Source organism: Trachinotus anak, unplaced genomic scaffold (genome assembly GCF_046630095.1).
Source record: "Trachinotus anak isolate AG129_WGS33_773 ecotype Australia unplaced genomic scaffold, CSIRO_AGI_Tana_v1 ptg000028l, whole genome shotgun sequence".
Taxonomy (NCBI): domain Eukaryota; kingdom Metazoa; phylum Chordata; class Actinopteri; order Carangiformes; family Carangidae; genus Trachinotus; species Trachinotus anak.
This window is the reverse complement of record NW_027273879.1, coordinates 19,626,376-19,652,388: the sequence shown is the minus strand read 5'-3', so window position 1 is coordinate 19,652,388 and position 26,013 is coordinate 19,626,376. Positions and strand designations below refer to the sequence as shown.

General features: G+C 40.0%; 1 protein-coding gene across 11 annotated transcripts in view; it reads left to right on the top strand.

Moving 5' to 3' along the window:
* tcf4 (transcription factor 4) overlaps positions 1–26,013 on the top strand; it is a 238,751-nt gene that overhangs the window by 137,894 nt on the left and 74,844 nt on the right. Inside the window, exon 1 of one of the 11 annotated variants that reach the window (XM_071466346.1) lies at positions 19,488–22,189. The exons of 9 other annotated variants lie outside the window; for them this stretch is intronic. In XM_071466346.1, coding sequence (XP_071322447.1) covers positions 22,121–22,189 — 69 coding nt within the window. In that variant the 5' untranslated portion in view covers positions 19,488–22,120. Of the gene's footprint in view, positions 1–19,487; positions 22,190–26,013 lie in introns of those variants that run through there. One more of the 11 variants, XM_071466347.1, reaches the window with a different exon arrangement.

Below are 26,013 nucleotides of genomic sequence, written 5' to 3'. Positions count from 1 at the left end.
AGATTGCTGACAGGTGTGCATTTTCATAATCACTTCGGTTTTGGTTTTACTTTTATTTTAGGGTTTTTAGTCGAGCTCTGAACTTTGCCTCCTGACAACCAAAAGACTGAAACACTTTAGAAACACACTTTCAGAGCTCGACACCAGGGCTGACAATATAAACAGCAACATTATCTGTCCTTCATGTTTCTTCTGTATCCAGCGACTGCTGTTTGTACAAGCAGGGTCATAGTGCAAGCAAACAGGAACTGCTAGTAGCTGACTCAGTCCCCTTGTGGAAAACAATACTAATTATATTCATCCCAAAGGGAAAAACAAAAAGACAAACATTTATCCACTTTATATTTTTACTTTACAAAGGCTCAGAATCTCCCATCAGGACACACTCTGTCCTCTGTCTGTTCATATATGTCTGATGTGCGGTGACTTATAGAGACACACACAAAATCTAAACAGTTTTAACATAAAAACATATCTGGATCCAGTTACATCACATTTTATGGCATTTTTTAATCCTGAAAATAACAATATACTGTATGACGTGTCTATCTAAGACTGTGGTTGTACATTACCAAGGCCCTATTTGCATGGACGACTGTGTGTGTGTGTGTGTGTGTGTGTGTGTGTGTTGTATGGTGTTTTAAGTAAAAGATAGATTTGTTTGTTGAACTAAAAGAGTTTCCTCTGCACAGAGCGACAGTGGCGTTTGATCATTGTGTTTGACATCAATAAAAACAAACAGAGGACACTGATTATTTGTCTGGAACGTAACAAAACCTCACATATGAAATCCACTGTTGTTCCTTGCTGCAGGGAAAGAACATGTAACGAACATGTGACCCTGTCAGCTGCTTGTTTCTAACTCTGATCAGCCCCACAAAGATTTTTCTGTAAGTTCTCCATCTGTGTTTCAAAGCTCAGCCCTCATGTGTCTGTTTGGACATTCCTGCTCCGCTCTGAGTTTTTTTTTTTTTTTTTGGATGGTCCGGCCTCCAAACATGCTGCCAACATCGACGACGACGAAGCTGAAGCGTGTTTTCATTCCTGCCTCCAGCAGCCGACAGAGCTGTTAGTCGTCGTCCTTCCTCCTCTCTTTAGTGCAGAAACCTGAACTCTTAAATCGCCTGATGACTGTTTTTCTTTTGCTTTTTCTTTCTTGACATTTATATTTTCAGAAAGACATTGATGGAATTTTTTTTTGTTTGTTTTCTGGTGCCTTCAGAAACCATTTTTACGTGTGTTAATTCCGCAGGAAGCAATTGTGTAAGTTAAACATGAATTAAGCTTATTGGAATCATTTTGTTTCACATGTAGTTTTAAATCAGTTGATTAAGTGAGCGATTAGAGCATCGTCTAAATGTTTGTCCTCTCACGCTCCTATTGGATATCAATAGATCTAACTGATCACTGCTGTTGATTCAGTGTTTCTGTCGTGAACAAATGAATGCAACAGATTCTCTGTTGTTAGTTGTCAGTTTTTCTCTCATATTTACACTTAATTTCTTTTTTCTGCTTCATTTATAGCCTTGTCATTTTGATGTAAATATTAACAGTAGCATTATTATAGGTATTAAAAATACAGCGTAGTATCAGTCACATTAATCCAAAATCCATTGAATCATTTCATAAGTATCAGATTGAGGCTGTTTACTGTAATTTTCATTATGTGAATGGGTGAAAGTTAGAATGTAAAATACACATAAAATCATTTATTAATCAATGTTTTAAATGTGCACATCTTTAATATGTATTTTGATATGAGACAAATCTTTATATTGTTTTAAATTTTATTCATAGTTATAAAAGTTTGAGTGTGTATTTCCATGTAGAATGATTTGATTTGAATTTAGCAGTACAGGCTGTACTATTAGTGTTATTACTATTATTAGTAGTAGTATTTAGTAATTAGTATTTAGGCTATGTGAGTGTATGTTAAGATTTTTTTAAATTCAAAATCCAAAAATCTACAAAACATCATGGGGTCAAAGGTCATCAGGATCTGAGCTTTATCTCATTATCATAAATACACAGGGTATTTACAAAGAGTGTGTGTGTGTTAGTGACACATGAATATTTCAATAGAGCTGGGAAAACAACTACAATTACACAACAGGACCTGCAGTCTGTACTGATTTACGACAGACGCATAATAAAAGCCAGACTGATGTGTTGAATTTAAATAAAGTTGTGGAGAGAGTGAACAAAAGAAGAAGAAAAATCACAGAATAACAAACATATGAAGGCAAATTTTCTGATGATGGTGGTGGACGTCACAGATTTACAGACTAACAGACACACTGAGCTCTTACAGAGAATGTAAGTGCAGACGTGAAGTAACACACACATACATACACACACACACACATACACACACACACACACTCACACACACTCTCTCTCTCTCTCTGCAGTCTGCACCTGCTCTGAGTACAAACACAGCTTCACATAGGAATGCCTGTAATGTAAGTGTGTGTGAGTGTGTGTGTCAGTGTGAGTGTGTGTGGTTCTATGGCAACACACAGAGGCCAAAAACAAAAGTTCTCTTTATGAGAAAACTGGCTTTGCGTAAACTCCACGCACACACATTTTTATATCCAAACATGTGAGGCTAATATGAGGCATCAGAGGTCTGAGGGAACCAAATGAAACCTGGTATCTACCACGGTTACTGTGTTTTGGTATGAGATATCCTCTCTGTGTTTCTTTGGACAGAGCTCCCTCACTGAGCCGCAGAAAAGGGATTCATTCATTCTTTGAGTTGGATTTAGGACAGACAATAAACCTACCCATCATCACCAGGATGAAGATAGAGGACGGTTGCACCACTTTTTGCATTTCTCTCTATTACTCAGAGATTATTTGAACTAGACCAACACAACGTTCACATATTAAACTTATATCTGTCTGCTAATTACCCATACCATTTAAAGATGATTACATGTCACATATCATTCACAATGTTTATTTGAATAGAAGAATTCAGATGTTGCAACTGACCCCAATGCTGCGGACAGTTGCAGCACAGATCAGGGATCACAGTGTTCTGAAAATATGCAGTTTTTTTACAATAATATTATGGTATTGTATGTATTTATATAATTATTTATTTATGTAATAATATTTATCAAAGAACAGGGTGTTGAGTTTTGTTTTGTGCAGAACATAGGTCTACCTTGAGTCAAAATATAGGCACAATTTATTTATTTTATTGCTAATGATGAACAGAACAGGCAAATATATTATGAGACCACTAGAGGCTGATAAAATAATTCCCCAAATAACATGTTTTTAAATTACTTGAAAAAATTGCTCATTTTCATCAATTTTGGTTGCATCTGTTTGCTGTGGGACAAAATTAGCTGCATATTTTGGCGATTTTGAACTTAAAATGTTGAAACAAACTGTTGTGTGGCTGTTTTAATGGCTGCTTAGCCTGAGGACAGTTACAATGACTTGTCCCAACCGTCCCCGCCCTAACAGCCATGACAGAACATCATGTCCTAACTGGACACCTTGACACTTGCTAACCCTGTCATTTAAACAATGTAATTGAAACAAAACAATAATTCAGAGTTTTGATTAATTCATGAGAACAGTTTGACAAAAATACAGCTCACGAAGAAAATTACTTTCCTACCTCCAAAACAACTTTCTGAATAAATGCAGCAGCAGATGTTGAATATGTCATCTGTCTTCCTGGTGGGGGGAGGGTCTAACTGAGCATGTGCAGGATGAGTGTCAACACTCTGATTGGAGACTTGTTGCAACTGTCCCTTGTTGCAACCGTCCCCAGTCTCCTCTACACACTTGATTTGGCTCAGTGAGTGTGCTGAAAGCTCATGTTTGCTTTGGCTAAATATGTGCATTTTTTTCACACATATATCTTTTAAAAAATGTCCTGATTCTCCAAAAATCTGCTCCTACAGTGTCTGAAATATTTTAAAGTCATGAAGGGAGGACACTGTAGTGTCTACATTTGGAACACAGTTTGTGTTGCCGTACAAACTGTGCTTTGTGTCATTGATTCAGTGACATGAGAAGTTGTGTTGCTACAGTAAATCAATTGTGGCCACTGGGGGCAGAAGCAGTAACCTTATAACATTTGACTTGCTACATCCTCCCGCACCTTCTCTGCCATTTCGTGGCTTTCACTTTATGTTTTAACCATTGTAATATGTCATTTTTTGTTTGTTTTGTAGATTTCTAACAAATATGAATACATATATTTCTGTGACGGATCTTTATCATCATTTTGTGACAAATATAGATTTAATGTGTCATTTTTTGTGTGTTTCAACTTGTTTTCCTTGTTGTTGTTGTTTTGCTGCCGTCCCATATGCTCCAGCTTATGAACACACTTCATTTAAGGCAAAAGGTCTTGTCTGCTTCCTTTCATCTCTGTTTCACATCCACTGCGGGCGATTGTTCTTTTTTTTTTTTTAATTAATTCATTTCTCTTTTTTTCCCTCCTTCTTGTCTCCCTGCGCTGCAAGTTTGTTATTGTTATTTGTCAAATTTAGTTTGCTGAGTTGATGATTTACTTTGAGAAACAATTAAACGTCACTTGAGAGGAGAGCGTGGGACGTCTTTGTAATCAAAAGGAAATTAGGCATCAGTTGCTAACATTAGCAAGTTGCAGAGTGTCGTCTCGCTGTTGTTTTTCTTTGTTGGAGTTGGGAGTATATCTTTAGATATTATTGTTTTAGTTAATTTGTTGTTGGGGCTGATAGAGTCTCTGTCTCGTCCTCCGGGCTTTCCTAATGCTGACTGAATAAACAAGAAACACACATATACATCAAGATTATCTCCAAAAATGGCCATAATGAAACCATGAGAATGAAGCCATTAAAGGAAATAGAAATACAATGATACGTATGTGTCAGCATGAGTGTGTTTAATGTTCACTGTTTAGTCTTATCTCTTTTTCTTTTTTTTCCAGCTGCACACACAGAGTCTCTCTCTCTCTCTCTCTCTCTCTCTCTCTCTCTCTCTCTCTCGCTCTCTCTCCCTCTGGTTTGTGAATGTCAGTGACTGAACTCAGGTTGGATTCACATGTGGATAAATGGAAAATAATCCGTGACACAGTTTTAGTTGAAGAAATTATTATTTAAATAAATTATTTTGTATTTTAATATAAAGGAACCTGCTTATCTACCATTAAAAGTCACTTTACAAACTACAAATTAAGGCTGGTGGATCTTTTAAATGTTGTAATATCATCTGGATCCGGGCTGAAGGATATGTAAACAAAATCATATTGTGACAACCGCGATATGAGTCACGATAAAATGATGACATTGTGATTTTTGTTGGGTCTTGTACCAAACAAACATGTTCCCCTACAACTGGAGAGTATGAGCTGATGTCTCTGTAGCACCACAACGCTTCATTTATGGAACATTGTGACACATTTTATCTTTATCTTAAACATTTTTACTTTTAAAAATTGTAGCTCCTGAGATTTAGACATTGCACTGGGCCATATAGTGAGTTTGATAGTATTTTGATGAATTGGTTAGCTCTGCTGTGGATCAGCTTTTGGCTTTAAAGCTTTTTTTGGCTTTGAAATTGATATAACTTGATCTGGTTGAATATGAACTGAACCTGTGAAAATGAACAAACAACAGAATAAATCCTGCTTTAAAATCAATTTTATTATCAAATTTGAAATTCTGACATGTCCATCATCAATAATGTATTTGCCAGAAATATCAGTTGTATGATTATTTACTTCCTCAAAAACCACCAGAAGACCTGAAATAAGATAAAGGAGCTTTATTGTGAATATTGCAGTGCATCAAATGTGATTTTTATTTTTATTCTTTAAATCTCATTTTATCTATCAAAAAAATGAATGTTGAAAAAATAAGGCTTATCCCTGAGTGTGTAGAAAGGATCTGCTGTGGAAAATTTGACCATTTTATCAGTGACTGAGGGGATGATTATGTGACTTACATGATTTGTGATTTCCAAAATGGTACATGTCATTTTGGGGACATGCATGTACATTGGCTGATGTTTATCCTTCTGTTTATCCTTAAGTGTTTCATTTATTCAAAGAGGCTCTGAAGTTCCTCACTTTGTAATATTTTATTATCTTTAACTGTTTCAGTTACTTCATTTACAAAATATTCTGAAAAAGAAAATTTTACAGGATCCAGGTTGTGAAAATGCCTCAAAAACTCAACATCCCCACTGGTCTGTGCCTCCAAATTCAACATCATTTTTAATTTCTGTAAATAATTCATCATCATCTCGAACACACAGAAGAGAACATTGTGTTGAAGGATCCAAAGCCACAGTGTAAAAGACTTGATTTTCAAAATGCCAAACAACCATAAAATCACAGTTTTACCTGAAGCTCAGCATTTACTGTTTTAGTTTTGATTTAAAGGATCCAGAGTGTGAAGAGTCTCATCTTCAGCTGCAGCACCAGCATCCTGGGACGTCTTTAAAAAACTTTTTTTTTAAGATCTAAGACACCCTGAAGGTGAAATATTTTCAAACCCTGAGCCGATTAAATCCTTTCAGCGATCTGAACGGGGCGATCTGCTCCCATCTCTGGCTATTTCCTGCTCTCTCTCTCTCTCTCTCTCTCTCTCTCTCTCTGTCCCCGGCTCAGATGTGGTTTTGTTTAAAGTCGACAGCGTTAATTAAATTAAGCCAGGTCTTGCAGAAGGCACAGTAGGAGAGCCGGCAGTCCCCCGGTAGGCCGTGGGTGGAGGAGGGATGGGGGAGGGAGGGTAGCTGTGGTGGGGGGTCCAGGGAAGTGGTTTGGTGAGACATACTGCCCCCATCAGACGGCCCCAGGTACCACAGAGGACCCACAGACCCTACCAGTCACCCACAGTGGGCTTCTGTTAACTGCACCGTGACGGCCAAAGAGACCATTTAATGTTCGAATTTATTCTGCTGAATTATCTTTAAATGTAAATTCACTGGTTTATTATATATATTTCAGATAAAGGTCTTTATGAGATGCAGTTTTTAAGTTGTTTGATTTTTGGCCAAAAGTATGTAGACACCCCAAAATTTCAACTATATGTTACAGTTGGAAGTAGTATTTAAAATCTGCTGTCGTAATCCCCTCAACTTCCCGGGTTTCAGGCTGAATGTGTGAGTTTTAAATGTGGCTGCAGAGATTTGCCCCACTGCAGCCTCAGTTCAGCCGGTCTGCACTCCGGTTCATCCCAAAGGTGCTGAGTGGGGTTGAAGTCAGGACTCTGTCCGAGTTCTTCCACACCAAATGGGAACAGTTCTTTACGGACCTGGCTTTGTGCACTGGGGCATTGTCATGTTGAAACAGAAAGTGTCTTCTGTAATGGTGGAAACACTCTGCTGGCTAAAATATCACTGTGTGCTGCAGCAGAAAGATTCTTCTGTACCTCTGGGTCCTGGACTGTAAATATATTATTACATATAGAATTTAAATTACAGATGGAAACAAACCTTTAACAGCATCAGAAAGTTACATGTGGTTACACTGTGTGTTCACACTGGATATTTAGTTCACTGACTTTCCTGCTAGTGAGCAGATAATTATTGCTATTTTGATTACAGCACATCACTGTGTTTGTATGTGTGCTCTGTTGTGTCCTAGAAATGAATTACCTCACACACACACACACACACACACACACACACACACATACAGTGGTTAATAGAGGAATACTGATGGAGGACTTGACACGTTTATCACTTTCTTTCCTTTTTGTGGAGTGAGAATAAGACAAAGCAAGAAAAAATCTGTGACCAGTGTTTAAAATCAGAATGAGCTGATTTGCTGATAGAAAACAGGGTGTGTGTGACTCCTCCTGAGAGGCTGCAAAAGGAAATAAAAATACATTTTAAAAAATTATTTTGGTAAAGTAGCATCATTGTGTCCATTTGTGTTGTTGTCAAACTGACTTCAGTTTTACATAAATGACCGTCTGAGAAACAAAAACACACAATGACCTTCTGTCCTCGTGTGAAGTGCTGCTGAAAATCAAGTGTGTGTGTGCGCGTGTTACTGTGCTGCCCAATGTTTTACTGGACCATGGCAGAAAATGAAATGAGGAAGAAGAACAGGGAACGAACAGTTTTGCAGCTTTAACATGTAAAAAAAAAAGTCTACTGTCCTGTTTTTCATCAGATTAGTAAAAATATAACTTTAACAGACAGACTCCTGGTGGCAGCTGGTGCTTCATGCTACAGGTGACAGGTGAAACTAACCTGCTGACTTTAAAAACATGGAGAGAGTTTAATAGTTTTTGGTACAGTTTTGGTAAGTGCTCATATAAAAGCTATAATATTGCTCTGATATAAAACAAATATCACTCAGTAAAGAAGAAGCAGCATCTTGAGTTTATGGTGCTTTTATCCTGCAGCAGCTTCAGTGTTTATACTGAAGAAACCCAGAGAGCAGCTCACACACACACACACACACACACACACACACTGACAGCTGTGTGGATGCTCCAGTGGCTCATTCCGCTTCAAAAAGCTTCAAAAATGCCTTAAAAATATCTGTTGATCTTTGTCACTTTTATAAATGAAGCTGTTTTGGTTTTGATCAGTTTCTGACACTCAATATATATAAATAAATAAATAAACCACAAAAAATGTCTGTTAGTGTGTATATGTGAATGTGTGTTGTGCGTGCATGTGTGCATATAAGCTATGTACTTGGCTCTTGGCCCCAAAATGTCCCACATATCTGCACTGCGGCCGCCATTTTGTGTCAGATGGGAAACTGCTAATTGAATTACAAGGCGTCCGTTTGTGTGTCAGTGAGTGTTTGTGTACATGTGTGCGTGTGCACATGTTGTTTGTGCAGAGCCTCTTTTCCCCAAAGAGAGCTTTTGTTTGACACAAAACTAGACCTTTCACATAATGTACGTGGTATATGTATAAATACATAGATTATAGAGAGACACATGCAGAGAGGCACACACTGGTTGTAATGATGTGTTACTTTACCTGAGAAGACATTTCTTCACTGAAATAGCTTTTAATAGATTTCATTTTGAGTTTTAAATTTGAATTTCCCCAAGGGATGAATAAAGTATTTCATTTATCTATCTATTGATAGATAGATAGATAGATAGATAGATAGATAGATAGATAGATAGATAGATAGATAGATAGATAGATAGATAGATTTATTCATCCCTTGGGGAAATTCAGAAGATAGAGTTAAACATCTTTTTGATGTGGTCACGCATGTTATGTGTAATCACACATATTTGTCAAGAAATATGTCCCACAGTAGACGCTTTTTTCAACCCTCTGATACAACCCATAGGAGTGTCTCCTGAAATATCATCCTTACAGCGGCAGACGTACTGAACCCTAGTTGTCATGGTTACAATAATAAACATTTGTGGCAGCGTATCTAACTTTGTCGCCATGGTTACTATCATAATGTTCTTGGCTTGATTAGGTTTAGGAAAAATGGTGATTTGGGTTGCAATAAGTAGCTTCCTCAACATGAGAAGATCTTTGTTGCCATGGTTACAATAATAACAACCAACAGTCACGGATAATAGAAACAACGCAAAGTGCTACTTTCACACGGGAATCGAACGCCGCTCTCCTGTGTCATATTCCTGTGTTTTGTTGACCCGTCCATCCACCACAACCTCCTCCTGACGTGGACTTTGTCGCTCTTTTCCGCCTTTCAATGTCACCTGAACGCAACCATGCACAGACGACCTATGGGCTTTGAACGTGTTCGCTGCTGTTGGATCAGTGACACCCTAACCATGCTAGTGTTGTGCTAAGTTTGTGCCTTGTTAGCTGTTGCTGGATCAGTATGCTAACCCCACAAATACGATAGCAGTTGCCCCGTTCACTTTTGTTGGATTGTTCATATATTTGCCCCGTTGATGTTATGCTAGCTGGCTCTGTGTTAGCTTAGCGTGGTGCACCAGTGGCTTCCTGCTCTCCCTGTTAGCTGACACAGCTAGTGAGGAAAGCTTTTTAAACATTTATACTCCACCCTCGGCAGCCCCCACAGGCCACTCTAACAAACTGCTCCAGACACGTCCTTGCCAAGTTGGCCAGTTAGTTGTTGATACCCGCCGTCTGACCTTTACTTCAATAAAGGATTTGAGTTTTCCTTTCCCAACTGCCTCAGGGCTTCAAAGGTTCCTTGTCAATGAAATGACCTCAGCCTGAAGATGTCTGCTGCCTTTCTGTCCTTGTGAGGACATTTGGCTTCTACAAAGACCTCTCTCTCTTACACGCACACATACACATACACACACACACACGCACAATGAATGCCTGCTGCAGATGTGAATGTTCCCTTGTGCATTCCTGAGCCCAAATATTTGGCTGCAGAAACAGGCAGCAGAGAGCGACACTCTGATTTTCTCCAAGGCTACGATGAATATCACATGCTGTCTCTCTCTCACACATGCACACACACACACACACACACACACACATACTGAGACACACACACATTGGCCTGAAATTGTGGTGACAAACTGTTTTAAGTTGTTAATAATGTGTTAAATATTTCTCAGTTGTCCTTCTCAGCTGCACCAAAATGTCAAACTCAGTCCTGCTTTCTTTTCCCCCCTTTGGGTTTCCCCTTTTACTACTCTTTTTTTCAGCTTATAAGGTGTTACAGCTTTATAAAACAATTGCAAAATGAAACACAGATGACTTTCTGTGGAGAGGACAAAGTAAAGATGAGGATCTGAACTGATACCCTTAAGTGAGACCTGGATTTTCTCAGCATCCATGTCTCTGGGTTTGAGTTTCTGACAGCACTGTTCATAAATGCAAAGTTGCTTTGTTTTTATTTTTATTTTTGTCTGTTTTTTTCCAGTTACTTATCAGTTTTCAGATGTCAGAGCTTCCTTTAATGCAGCACCAAATATTATTTGGAGAGCAGTTCCTGCTGACAGCTAATTGCTCTGTGATCTTAACATGACAAGCTGTCAAAACCATTTTGTTTATCAGCACTTATCAAGCAGTTTCTGCATCTTGATGAGTTTTTAAGCCTTGGGAGTGAGTTTTAAAGTTTCTGCAACAAGGTTCAGGAGGGAAGGTTGAATCTCTCAGCAGTAGCCACATTCATTTAAGTGCAAATGCATAATAATACAATCAATTTTTTTTCTTTAACAGCAAAAAAAAAAAAAACAACCTTTGCAATATGATAACTGAACCAAACATGAGAAATTACATGGAGAAATTGCTGGAGAAGGATGGAAGGATGAAAAGATAACAGAGGATAAAAAGAAAGAAAATCAACATGGGGAAAAAAAAATAATAAAAGATGGACACGAAGCAAACAATAATGTTAAAATGGAACTAAAGCAGAAGGCAGAAGGAAAGAGAGGTGTAAACAGAGAAAAGGGCAGTTGGTTTAATAAAACAACAGGCTGCTTTTTTTTAACCTTGTTCTAATGAGAGCACTGGCTTCAACAAAGCCTGCGTCTTAGCGATCTGAATATCAGCCTCACAACACACACACACACATAAACCACACACACCCTGTCGTGTGGCTGTAATGCATGCTGGTGGTGCGGATTAGCTTCATCTTTAATCATTGTTTTCATTCTGAGCACGCTCTGTGTAAAGTATACCTGAGCACAAAGCGCTGAGCGGGCCTTCCTTTCAGCAGCAGGTTGCACTCGGCGCTGGATGAACTGCTCAGCGGGCATACAGCAGGTTTCACACCAAGTCAGGCTCAAGAAACTGATCTCGGGTTTTCATTTTGAACAGGCTTTAACAGGCTGCAGGTCTCCAGAAACAGGAAACTGATAATGCTGATCTTTAGTTTTTCTGAACTGACCATGTGAAAATTCACCCAAGAATGATTCAAACGCCCCGAAGTGCTTTTGTTACTCCTAGTTTATCCACAATTGTAAACTAGCTGCGTACCAGTATCCCAGCATGCATTTCACCTCAGCCAGTAGCAATTTAAACAAGATTCCTAAATGTTTTGTTGCATGGGTTTACATGCTCAACATGGCTCTACAACTACACCTGTGTCCTCAAATAAACTTTTTAGATATTTTCAGGCAAGAAATTAAAGGTCCTATATAGTATAAAGTCAGATGTCCATGTGTTTTTTGATTATAAAGCAGGACTAGGTTCTATATTAATATTGTGAAAGTATCAAAGCCTCAGTCCACAGAGAAATGCACACAGCCTGTATTCAAAGACTGAGCCTTAAAACCAGCCGTCAGGACTTCTGGAACTTTGTGATGTCACAACAAAACAGTCACTGCTCTCAGCCACGTCCCAAACCTGGACCCTCCATCCAACCTTGCAGGATTTGGTTTCTCTGAGTGTTTACCTGAAATCTACTATATTTTTGTTTGATCACTCAGAAAACATTCAGCCAATTACTAGAAAGACTCTGAGCCTCTCTTCTGATTGGCTGACTGACCTCTTGTTACTAGAGCTCCAGGGAGAAGCCTGAGAGAGGAGATGTAAAACTACACTCAGATGGTTTTTGGTTCTTAAAAGCACAAATATATCTTCTTTTGGATATCAACACACCACAAAAGTGTAGAATATTGGGCCTTTTACATGTAGATCTCAAACATTTGGTCATATTATTAAAATAAAAATTTGCTCCACCATTTTCAGAAATGTGACACTAGCTGGTAAAGACTGGCCAATCAGCATCGGTGATCACCCCTATTTTAGGCAAGACCTTTGGTTGATGTAATTGTGGTACTGATGTCCCTGTATTATGTCCATGTCATTCTAGCAGCTGATTATTTGAGCTAAATGAGAATGTCAGCATGATATTGCTCACAATAATGAGGATGCTATTCATCTTTGAGATCAGCATGAATTTCTGTACAGGATTTCATGGCTGCCCATCCCACATGTTGATATATTTCACCAAAAAACAAAATTGTCAAACTCCTGGTGCTGTTAGAATAAAAGACAGAGGATCACCAAGGTCAGAGGGCTTCATGCTGCAGGGACCATGGATGTCTGTGCAACATTTAATGACAATCTGTCCAGTAGTTGTAGAGATATTAAAGTCTGGATGAGAGTGGTGGACCAACGAGCTGATCCACTAGTATTGCCATTTCTGGAGATATTTATAAAAAGTAAATTATTATCAGTTATTGTTGTACAATTGTGCAGCATCCGAACTTTTGTCTCCTTGTACTATATGTACCAGTCTTACCAAAATCTCACAGTCAGGGAGGTTGAAAGCTGTTAGTGGACTCTGAGCTGAGATGAATTCTCTCACACAACAGGTGAACAGGCATGTTGAAGGGATCACCTGGATCCTGCTAAACTGTCGATGTCACCACAAACACAGTCGACCCAGTTGCAAATTGACTGAGCTGCAACCTCCCACTCTCAGGACCTTGCACTCTGAAGGGACAGATCTTTGGATTCATAAAGACCTTAACAATTACAGATAATTAGCTAATGTTAGCTTACACTGAGAGAGAAGTCACCATGATGAACCCTAACATAACTAGTCATTTTTATGTATCACATCCCATGGGTATTCTACGGCATCAAGGTAGATGTGTGATTGCAGTTTGATTGACAACACTGTATGATAAAGTTCGTCTTTATTCAACAAGTTGAGCCCCGTCCTCCATCTCCAACTCTTCCTTTATTCTCAAACTACAGGAAGTTGAAGTATGTTTTTTTTTTCCTGTTAACCCCCCACCGTACTGCCTCCCTTCAATTTGTTGAATTTCTCAAAATGTTCCGTTTGTTAGGCTGAAAAGAAAATCACAGAAAAATCACCATAAGGGCTGCTTTGCATTTTTAATTAAGAAACTAACATATGAATATATTTGCATATTATTGAGTTGCAGATTAAATCATGCATACATAATTAGCTTGCAGCAGCACTCGTTCGTTCGTTCGTTCCCACATATACACACACATACACTCACATCACAGACACACTTACACACCCTCTCCAAACACTTTTGGTACTCTCTCTCCCCCTCCCTTCCTCTCACTCTCTCTCTCCCTCTCCCTCTCTCTTTCGTGCAGTTTATATTTTGGAGGAAAATTAGCGTCTAATTTTCTACGTCAGAATTGAGGCCATGTCAGGCCATGTTTTTTATCCTGATTACACCAGAGAAAGTGAAGAACTCTCCTCCTTTCTTTTCTCACTCCAATTTGTTGAACTTCTCAATTCATCTTTATCTATCGATCTATCGATCTATCTATCTGTCACTACATGTTTTAGCTTCACATGTCATATCAAAAATGACACTGAATATAACATGAGCAGTGTTGGAGAAAAATATATTATTACCAGCCAGATAACCAGCCTGACATTGTTTCCACCCATAGACTGTAAATTAAGATGGACGCAGCCTCCGTGACGTCACCCATTGGTTTCTGAGGAGCAGTTTTAAAGCTCAGAGTGGGCTGCTCAGCCGTTGCCATCTTGGCAGTGCTGACACCTCCAAACTCCTGGCTAATCCAAAAATGGGCAAAGAGGCGGTGCATGTGTAGAGTCAAGACTTTGGTGGATGACAGTGTGAGGCAAACATATGCTCACTCACCTGTCACTCAAAGAGGCCACACCCTCAATTACACATACCTTTAAGTCTTAATAAAATGTAAACAGGCGAGTTATATAAAATTCACCCTGTACAGTTGTCATGAAGGAGGAAATTAGCTTTAGAGGCCGAATCTGTTCTTTGTACCAGGCTGTAAACATGTTTATTTCTGCTGTACAGTTGGACATTTGAACATGGGAGTCTGTGAGGACTGACTCACCACCCAGACTCTAGTGGTCATTAGAGCAACTGCAGTTTTTGGCACTTTGGTGTTGGCTTCTTTTTTTTTTGCGTGTTTTATCCTTGTGAGGCTGTGTGTGTGTGTCTGTGTGTGTGTCATCACCTACTGTAACAGGAACAACCACAGAGGGAGTTTTGTCTGTGGACAGATTTTATCACTGTGATAGTGTCACAACTGTGCAACTGTGTGAGTCATTAAACTTTACAGGTGTGTAACTGACATCGAAACGAAGGCCAAGTTCAAAGTTAGGTGTGGTCTCAGTACAGAGTACCGAGTAATCATGTACTAATATTGACTGCTGTGTACTCATGGCTGCAATCCCAGCGCAGGATGGACTCTAGATTCCTAATGGAAAAGCTAATTATATGATTTATTAGAAGAAGAGAACTTATTAGTCAACAAGAAATTTAATAACAAGAAATGTAATAATTTCTTGTTGTAGTAATACTAAGATTCCTCGTTACAATGATACTGTAGTATCAACAGTCACATCTTCTGTATTTAAGTAGAATAAGATAGCACATTATTATTATTATTATTATCTGCTTTAAACAGCTGGCGCAGTTTTCTAATGAAACCAAGACTTAACATTGTATGTTCAACATTTTCACCTTATATTATATAGTTTGGTCAGTTTGCAGCAAAAACAGTGGTGCTTCAGTAGTTACTAGCAGTTTGTGTTCGCACTGTTGCCGTCATGGCTCAGGTTCACATGACTCAGAGACATCAGAAAAGGTTCAAAACAGTTCAACTTTGTTAAAGTTCTGCAAGGACAAACAGTGGGAGACGTCAGGGTGTGGGCAGTGGTCAGGGACAAGCATAAACCAGGTAAAAGACAAAGTTACCACACATACAGACAGCTCCTGGAGAACTGTGGATACTGATGGAAATGTTGATCATGATGCAAGTTCTGAAGTTAAAAGAAATCACGCAGTTATTACTTTAATGCCATGTAACATTTGTCTGTTATAAACATTAGAAATACCTCATAACTTTGAGAAATATCTCACTCACTCTGCCATCAGTCGACCTTTCAGCACCATCTTGTTCCTCTGTTTCAAATCAAAACAAGTGTGCCTTCACACCATGTGTGTGTGTGTGTGTGTGTGTGTACTTGTACTTGCTACATAGTAAGGACCAAAAAAAGTATTTTACTAACAGAGTGAGGACATTTCGGGAAAGTGAGGACATTTTGGCCGGTCCTCACTTTTTTAGACACCTTCACCAGAAAAAATTCCTTGTATGTGAAAACATACTTGGCAATAAAACTGATTCTGATTCTGATTCAGATTCTGATTCAAATCACATTTTGAGGGTTAAGACTTGATTTTAGAGTTATGGTTAGAATTAGGGTTAGGTTAAGGTTAGGGTCAGGGTTAGGGTTAGGCACTCAGTTGTGATGGTTAAGGTTAGGGCAAGGGGCTAGGGAATGCATTATGTCAACGAGTGTCCTCACAAAGATAGAAGTACAAGTATGTGTGTGTGTGTGTGTGTGTGTGTGTGTGTGTGTGTGTGTGTGTGTGTGTGTGTGTGGGAGAGACAGAGAGAGTGAGAGAGAGAGATAGTTCCCCAGGCATTAAGGCAAGCACTGCTCCATATGAGAAAAAGAGATACAATAAAAGAAAAGAAAGAGGACAAACAGTAAAGGAATAATGGGAGAAAGAAGGAAAGAAAGAAGGAAATTAAAAGAGAAAAATGAAGAAAAAAAATAAAAAGGAGGCAAAAAGGATGGAAAGAAAGGAGTGGTGGAAGAGAGTATAAAGACTAAAAGAAGAAAGAAGGAAAAAAGAAAAAAAGGAAAAGAAAAAAGAAAGATGCTGAGAAAGTGAACTCAAATAACTGCAGAAACAAAAAGAGAGAAAGGGCGAGAGACACTGAGAAAGACAAAGGAGTAGAGAGAGAGAGAGAGACTAACAACAGGGCGTCATAATATGAAGGAAAATCCTGTCAGTGTGAAATCAGGATGAAATGTGAGATTATAATTCAAGCATGAATTAACTGTCATCTCACCACCAGAGAGAGGGAGGAGGAGGAGGAGGAGGAGGAGGAGGAGGAGAACGAATGGAGGAAGAAAGGACTGACATAGTAAATGGGAGGGGAAAAGGAGGAAGAGGAGGAATAGTGGAGGCATAAGGAATTTTAAAGAAACAAGAAGACTAAGGGAGGAAGGGATGAAGTGTGAACGAGGAAAGGAGGGGAGAGGAAGGAGGAAAGGAGGAGCTTGAGATGTAGAAGAGGAGGAAGAGTAGGAGGATGGAAGGAGGTGGGGGGCTCAGGGAGGTGTTTGGAAGAGGAACAAGAAGAGAAGGAGGATGAAACAGGAAAGACAAGAGATGAAGGAGAAAGAAGTTAAAGCAGGAGGTAAGGGAGGATGAGGAAGAGGAGGAGTGGCCTTTGACCTCTGACCTCTGTGTGTAATATTCATATGTTGAAAAAGTTAAAAAAAATTTAAGGCAGTTTGAGGGTGGTTGTTTGCTAAAGTAGTGGCTGTTGTCCTTTTATGCCTCTGGTCCACCTTAAATAGTGAGGAGAGGTGAAGCTCATAGGTGCAGCTGTTTGGAATAGACTGTGCTACCTTAAGGTCAAAGGTCACTGTGAATTAATTTTCAAAAAAGAAATGAAGACTCAGCTAAAAGTCTCTCCTTGTCCTCCCTCACCTTCTCACCCCCTCACCTCCCATCCCTCCTCTACACTTCCCTTTCCTCCTCTCTCCTCCCCTGACTTCTTTTTCCTTTCCTGCCTCCCTTTTTCCTCTTCTTTCCTTCCTCCCTCCTTTTCTATCTCCTTTTCACTCATCTCCTCCTTTTTGTTAACTCATCCCCTATCATTTCCTCTCTCCATTTCCTCCCCACCTTTTTCTCCTTTCCTCTCCTCCCTCAACCTCACCTTTCCTCTCTTGTGTTCTCCTCTCATCCAATCCCCTCCTTTGTTCTGTCATCATCTCTCCTCTCCTCCTCATTACTCCTGTCCTCCCTCTTTCCTTATCCCCTCACATTTTGCCTTTTCTCCCCTCCTCTTCTGCTGCTCTCCTTTCATCATTCTTTCTTTCTTCCTCTCCTCCTCCCGCTTTTCCTCCACTCTTCATTCTTCTTCGTCTCCTCCGCAGGTTTGTTGACCAAGCAAGCGTCAGACAAAATAAAAAATGCTGTCTCTGCTTCTTTGCCTCAACCGGGTCACTCATTTTGGGGTCTATATTTTTTTCCCTGTGCACTCCTTTCCTCCCTCCCTCCATCTCTCCATCTCTCCCTTCATTTCCCATGCAGTCTGGTTGGGTACAATGCTGGGAGCCAGCCAGCGCTGCAGACAGATGGTCCACTTATTAGATGTGCATCAGCCCTCCCTCCCCTTCCTGCAGCTCGCTTTTTAATCAAATTAAAGCCGAAAGAGGAGAGAGAGAGAGAGGGAGAGAGAGAGAGAGAGAGAGAGAGAGAGAGTGTTTTGGGAGGTCTGCTTGCTTGTTTTGGAGTCTATTATTTGTTTGAATAGGATGAATGATGACGATGTTAATATGAAATTTGGAAGACTGAACCACTGTCTGTCTGACTGTTTTGATAACTGCCTGTACCCCCCTCTCTCGCCCTCCCTCTCTTCGCTAATTTTCGATGTCTCTCTCTCTCTTTCTTTCAGTGTGTTTTTAAAAGGGCATCCCATCAGTTTTACACATGAAGCTCTGTTTACTTGTCATAGGTAGCAGCTACTACTTAACCTGGGGAAACAGTTGTATAATCGTCTGTGGCTTTGTCAATTCTTAGAAAAAAACTGATGATGTCATAGTGATGTCATCAGTATTTAGAGATGAGACTATAATATAAATTATGTCAGTGTTCTTTCTAGTGTTTGAAGGATGTGGGTGTTTACCAGGCAGGGAGGGTCTACTGAAAACATGGTTCAGTTGCATTACGGCAGTGGTTCCCAACCTGTGAGCTGCGGCCCACTGGTGGACCGTATAGGTATTGCAAGTGGGCCAGCCAATTAATTGCAAAATACTGCAACTTTGGCTTAAAAAAATGTAATTATAATAAAAATATAAATGATGTGTTAAAATTAAATGATCTTTAAAAACTGTTAAAATACTATCTTGTGTATTATTGTATTAAGGCCTCTCACTGTAATGAGCCAGTGATAGGAACTTTTATATAATTGCTGGCCAGACCATATCATATACTTGTTTGCTATCTCAGTCTGATTGCATGCTAAAAGATCACATCCATGGCAAAAACTGAAGTATCAAAACAGGAAGAATTCAAAGGAATTAAAAGGACAGAGAGTCAGGAGACAAGTGGTGAATTGACAAATAACCCCCCCCCCCCCCCCCCCCCCCCCATCTAATGAAAAGGAATAATTGAGCCTCCTACATGTTCAGTTGAGATCATTAAAATCAAAAGGGCCCTGAGAAGGCATTATTTGCCTTATTTGGGCTGCCAACATATTTGTCTTCATCAAGTGGAACAGGTTGGGAACCACTGCATTTATGAATGTAGGAAACAATGTTTTTGGACTTTGACTCATAGGAAGTATAAATGCCAGGCGCTCTCAGGCCCTAGAGCTTTGACTGTGAGTTCCCCAACTTTGTGGAAGTGTAATACTAAATTACAGGTGTAAACCTTTAACCTAGGTTTAAAGTGAGGAGACTCGAAATGTCTGTAATAATCTCCCAGTGTGTGTGCACAGCAGAGGCATGCAATTCTCTGTTTGCATTGGATTTCAGATTTGTCATCAGGTGGTGAACAAGCCCTTAGGTCAACCAAACTTTTTTAGGAGAGAAGTATCTCCTAAATCTCTCTACCGCCCTTGTGTTAGACAGATCCAAAAATGTTAAAGCTCATTGAAGCAACCTGATTTTGAGCCACCAGAAATATCTTCATGACAGACCTGCTTGGTGCTGTGATGAATCTGGGGAGTCAGTATTTCTGGGTCTGTACACAAACCCCCGCGTCAGTCAGACTTACAATGGAGGCTCTGTGGTATTTTAAAGTTTACTTTTAATTTTCACAACACCATCTGACCAGTTTGAGTGAAATTTTGTGATCATGTTGCGAATAAACAGTCGAACAGCTCCTCACACAATAATATTGTTTTAACACAAATATATTCAGATAAAAGGCCACATCAAACAATCACGGCCAGTTGTGTGTGATTTCAGGAACGTTGTGTGTCAGAAAAAAATTCAGGCAAACACTCATCCCGTTCAATAAATCTGAGGTGTTTATGGTGTCTCCTGTCGGCCAGTTTGAGTCTGAACATTGTTTCCTTAAAATGATTTTAACGTTTGTATGAAAATTCATCATAACTGATGATGAATTAACACCTGCACTGTTTTTCTGTTGATGATTACTCCCGTTGTGTGCAGTCAGTCAGACATTTAGTGTGTGATTATCAGTTGTACCACCACCATTAGGTGGTTACTTGTAGGTGGTAACTATAGCAACTCACACTTTGTTGCTCTGCACATTTTTCCAAAAAAAATTTTAATTAAAAAAAAAAAAAATCTACTTTACACAGTTACATAGGAAAATTTGTTTTACTTTTGCAGCATTAAGAATGTAGTAAACACACACATACACACAATCTGATTAGAGTCGATAGGTAAATTAATCTCTACTCACCTTCTACCACATGTGAGTTACATTACATGTTGAACATGTGAGGGAATTTAACTTCTAGGCTACAGAGGAATTTGAATACAAAACAAATACTCCACCATCCCAAGTGGTGTAACATATACATCACTGACCTGCCAAAGAAGAAGAGAGGAGAGGGTGAGGGAGAGAAAGAGAATGATAATTATAAAAGAGGAAGGAAGAAGGGAGATGGGTATGAAGAGAAGAACATGAGTGTATTTTGACATTTATGCTGCAGATCTCTAGATATATAGCATGTTGGATTCTTTGTCTGAATGTGTGTGTTGTCAAAGGAGAATGGTCACAGATCACCTTTTTGATAATAACAACAAAATGAACAGTGTGTAATATAGCTTACTTGCAAAACTTGTCTTAAAGTGGTTGTTTATTTAAATTGAAAGAATAAGATCCCCGGTTCATTTTTAAAAAAAGAAAATATATGGAGATAATCAAACAGAATATAGGTGAATAATCTGGTTGGGTTCTTGGCCAATGTTAACAAGCCACCATAAGCTTCAGTAACATTTTACTCATAAATTCACTCATCTTTCTAATGTATGTAAAAGATCTGACTTTGAAGTGCTTGTCTGAAGAAATAGGACCAGAAAATCCTGTTGAACCTTTTACAGTAAATGTTGAAATAGTGAAGGATCTAAAAAAAAACCGAAATGTTTAAATGGAATTTTGCCTAGTTTTAATTTAGAGATGTCTTTTTACCTGTAAATCACCAAATCCACACAGATTTTTCTGTTATCAGCTGCTCGAAAATAAACTTTGTAAAAATGAGGAGAGGAGAGGAGGAAACAAGAGAGGGGGAGAGGACAAGAGGAGAGGACAAGCGGGGAGAGAAGGAAATGAGAAGGGAGAAGACAAGGAAAGAAAGGAGGAGAGGAAATAGGAAAGGGGGAAACAAGAGAGAGGAGAATGAAACAAGGGGGAGGAAACAAGGGAGGAAGGAAATGAGAGGAGAAAACAATGGGGGATAGAAGTTATGAGGGGGGCAAGGGAAGAAGGGAGGACAGTAAATAAGGCAGGAGGAAACAAGAGGGGATGAAACAAGGGTGTAAGCTAAGGAGATGAAAACAAGGAGGGAAAGGAGGAGACGAGAGAGGAGGAAGACAGGAGAGAGGAAACAGAAAAGGAGCTGAGAAGAAAGAATGAGAGAGAAAAGGATGAGGAGAAAAAAGAGGGAGAGAGTGTTGAGAGAAGCGCGCGGTGGAAAAAGTGAATATTCAGATCAAAGGCAGCTCCGCGCGAGCAGGAGGGCGTGCGTCCACAGTGACTGGGCCCGCGTGCGCGTGTATATATGCGCGTGAGCCACGTTCCAGCCTCTCTTTCCGTACATCGCGCGCTGTGTGTGTGTGTGTGTGAGAGAGAGAGAGAGAGAGAGAGAGAAGGGGAGGGGCACCACTCTCTCTCCCTGTCTCTCTCTCTCTCTCGCTCTCTCTCTCTCTGCCTGCTTTGCATATTCCGCGTGCCTCGGCTCGGGCCATATGGGAACGTGCAGCTGAAGGAAAAAAACGCGCAGGCAGGAGCACGCGAACGGAGCGGCGAGAGTTTGAGACCAAAACAAATCCAGAAAAGTTCCCGCAGAAGAAGAGAGAGAAGAAAAGGTGGAGAAGAAGAAGGTAGAAGGGGCGGGGGGAGCGTGAAAACCCAAAAAAGAGAGAGAGAGAGAGAGAGAGAGAGAGAGAGACGCGGAGAGAGAAAAGAGGAGAAGAAGAGTTGCCGTGTTTCCGCGGAGCAGAGGAACGATGTACTGCGCGTACACCATCCCCGGGATGACGGGCAGCTCGCTGATGTACTACTACAACGGCAAAGCGGTAAGACCGACGCCTGCAGCCCGGCGCTCCCTCCGCCGCGGTCTGGGAGTCAGAGAGAGAGAGAGAGGCTTAGAGGTAGAGAGAGAGAGGGAGAGAGAGAGAGAGAGAGAGAGAGAGAGGAGGTGTGAAGGTGAAGAGTGTCGCGGTTCGCCGCCGCGCGTCAAAGCGCGAACGGAGTGTGAGCTTTTTCTGTCCGGTTTATTTTTGGAAAAGGTGGCTGTTGTTTATCGAGGGGAATAAAAGTGTGTGCGTGTGTGTGCGTGTGTGTGTGTGTGTGTGTGTGTGTGTGTGTGTGTGCGTGTGTGTGTGTGTGTGTGTGTGTGTGGAGCGGGGGAAAGTGACAGTAGTTGCTGTGCTGTGCCGTAGCGCTTGGATAAATACGTTGGACAGACTCCTCAGAAATGTGATGAATGTGTGTTTACAGTGTGTGTGTGTCCGCTACACTTACACCTCGGCTATTAGGGGAAAAAAAATAGTCCCTACATCTAACATTTCTGTGTGTTTCTGTCTCCCGCCTCAGACGCAGCTTAAATTAATCCGCCCGCAGTTTCCTCTCTGTCGCTTATTGTTTTTAATTTTTGGAAATGGACGTGGCAGCAGCAGACATAAGAGCCGTGTTGCTGAACTGAATCCATGTTTCTGTTGCTCTCACACGGAATGGCACACGTGGTTTTGGGATTTGTTTGTTTGTGTGTTTCATTCAGGGACTCCTGGCTCTTTGGGTTATTTTTATTTCTCCCAAAAATGCTGAAATTGTTGATTTTTCTGTCATAATTTGCTTGAATTTGTGTTTGTGATTTCTTATTTTACTCAGTAATTTTAGTCATGACCATAAAAATGCTTTTAAGCCAAACCTAGAAAATAAGGCTGCCATTAATTACATGTAGAGATTCGAGATTATATCAATGATATTTTGTCATTAATTATATTATTTTTTAGTCTGGTTGTATCCCTGTAAAATATTATAAATGCAGCAAATGGTAGAAATGAAAAAGAAAAGCCACTGTAGGTCTACCTATCTATTTGTTTTATATCTATGTAAAGTTACAGCACATATAATTCTGACTTGTCAGTTAAAAATATACCGTCAATCTCTGGAAGATTAAAAGAAAATCATAAAACAGTGTCTGGACAGAAAAAGAAAAAACACATCTGAGAAAGTCATCCAGCCTGAATGAAGCTGTCTGACCTCCTGTGAACCTCTCTGTCTGTCTGTCTGTCTGTCTTCCAGTAACCCCCACCTGTAAAATACCACTAACAGGGTGAAATGATTTAGAGAGACGAGTGGTGGTGGTGGTGTTGGGGGGGATAAAGTGAAGGCTTGAAATGAGAAACAGGGTGTAAAGCGAAGCGAGGGTGAATGAATTTCACTGGGTTTTTCTCGCGTAAAAGCAGGAATGTCTGCACGCCGCAGGTGCAAATGAAGATGGAAGTGCTGGGGTTTCCTCCAGATCCACCTGTCAGTGAACTGTCTGTCCTCTGTGCGTCTGTCTTTGTCTCACCTTTGACTCCTTATCGCTGCTTTAGATGATCTTAAGGGAAAAGCAGGAGGAAAGAAAGAGGAAATGACAGCGAGGACGGAGGAAAGATGATGACAGGAAAGCAGGAATCACCAAAAAAAAAAAAAAAAAAAGAATTTGATGGTCAAATATTTAAACTTTCTTATTTTATTAGCAATTATACAATTATACATTTTTAAATTAATAGTAATAATAATAATAAATCTGAATTTGCAACTTAAAGGCCCTCTGAGATGATTTATCAATCTGACACAAAACAGTAGCTGTGAATATTTGTTCCATTCATCATTTTTATTAAAAAACAATGTTAAAAAATTAAATTGTTTCCTTTATTTTGTAGAGAAATTAGAAAATTAGATTACATGGATTAGATATTTACAAAAAATGTTTCAACTTGTGCAGTTTTTGTAGTTTTTATCGTTCCATGACCTTGATTTGTTTATGAGATATGAATCTAATTTGATTTAGTCCTTGTGGATTATTTTTTCTCTTATTTTTTTTCCTGGTTTTTAATCTGTTGAATTAAATCTCCTCTACATTTACATTTTAGATCTGTTGACAAATACAGAAAATACAGAAAATTTCCTGATGTTTCTCTAACCTTGAATTTTGTCGTTTTTAGTCTTAGAAAACGTGAGCTAACAGAAATCTGTCTTCAGATGGTTTTAAACAGAGCGTCTGTTGTTTGAAAACCGCCGTCGCCAACAGTCGTCCTCTGTCTGCTCGGCGCCTGCCGGGTCTCCAGCCTCCATCCGACCACCAAACGCCTCAGCCCCTCGCTGTCAGCCACTGGCTCTGCAGCCTTATGCTTTTTGTACCCACTCTCTCGCCGTAGCTCAGGGCCTTTTTTGTATCTCAGCAGCCGGAGTTCTTTAGTTCGGCAGTGCTACGGGGCTCGGCGTGGCACCACCACTTTGTTTGGTGGCAGGCTGCTGGATGGCACATTGTGCCGACAGTCTTGATCCAGTGCCAAGCTCCTTTCTATCTTCACTTTAACCCCCTGTCTCACTGTGTGTGTCTGTGTCACAGCTCGTTCACACCCGTCGACCGAGAAAGCACACAAATCCAGGAGCTGCTGTAATAAAGTAATGTTGTCCGTCCTCTTGTGTCCTGTTTTTGTAGCTGTTTGGCAGCTTTAACCAGCTCAGTCTGGGGTGTTTTGGTGATCCCGTGGTTGTGTGCAGGCAGATTCAGGCCAGTCGGTGTGTTGTGGAGGCAGAGGAGAGTGGAGCGTGTGGAAACTGGGGCAAAGTGCTGGAGGTTTGGGAGAAGAGACAGAAACGCTCGCACAGATCTGCTGCAGCAGTAGCAGAACTGTTTGGTCTTGCCTCAGCCCGGTGAGACCAAACAGAGAAGAGGCTGAATCGGGGCTTTGGTTTGGGGAGAGTGTGGGGGAGGGCGGAGGTGGGGAGAGGAGGAGGGTGAGGGCCGAGGCCTGAGCTTCGGTTAGCTGCTGTCGGCTCGCTAACTTAAGCTCCAGCGGCTTAATGAGGCAGCAGAAAGCTCGGCTAAAACAAAAGGCCTCATTTAAAGCCGGCCCGGCCAGCCGGCTATTGTTATGCTAACGCAGCATTTGAATATTCAGTAAGTTTTAATTAGGAGAGTCCTGAAGCCGCCTGCCAAAATCCTGCAGCCCGCTTTCAATGTGCAGCTACAGGAAACACACACTTTAAACACTTTAAACTGACAATTCTGTTTGTCTGCAATTTATTTTGCGTGTGCTGCTTTTCTGAGACAAACAACCGCCCAGATGCCAAAAGAATTAATGATTTTTTTAATAAGATTTATGGTTTTCGTGAATGCGCTCCAATTATACATGCATATAAAATTATATTTCTTATTCTATCTCTTTAAATTAATATACAATGAGAATATTCCTATTTATTCAAATGAATTTTCAGTTATTGAAAAGACTTAAGATTTATACACTTACATTTATATTTCTATTAGAAAGAGTTTTTTCTTTTAATCTTACATTTTAGTCCTTTAACGGTTGGACAACAGAAGCTGCAGTATGAACCAGTCGAGAGGAGGTCAAAGGTCAAAGCCAAACTGTCCCAACAAAATTCAACAAACTTTTCCATCGGGGTTCATCAAGAATATTGATCTCATTTCATTTTTAAAGTGTTCATAAATTTTGTGTCTTTTAAATGAAATCTTGTTTCATCATATCTGATCACTGCACGTGAAAGATGAAAACAATTAGAGATCAACAACTAAGAATCAATTTGACTATTTTTATACGACAAATATTGAGGATGAAATGACAGAACTGATCAGTGTTATGTAATGACGCGTTAATGA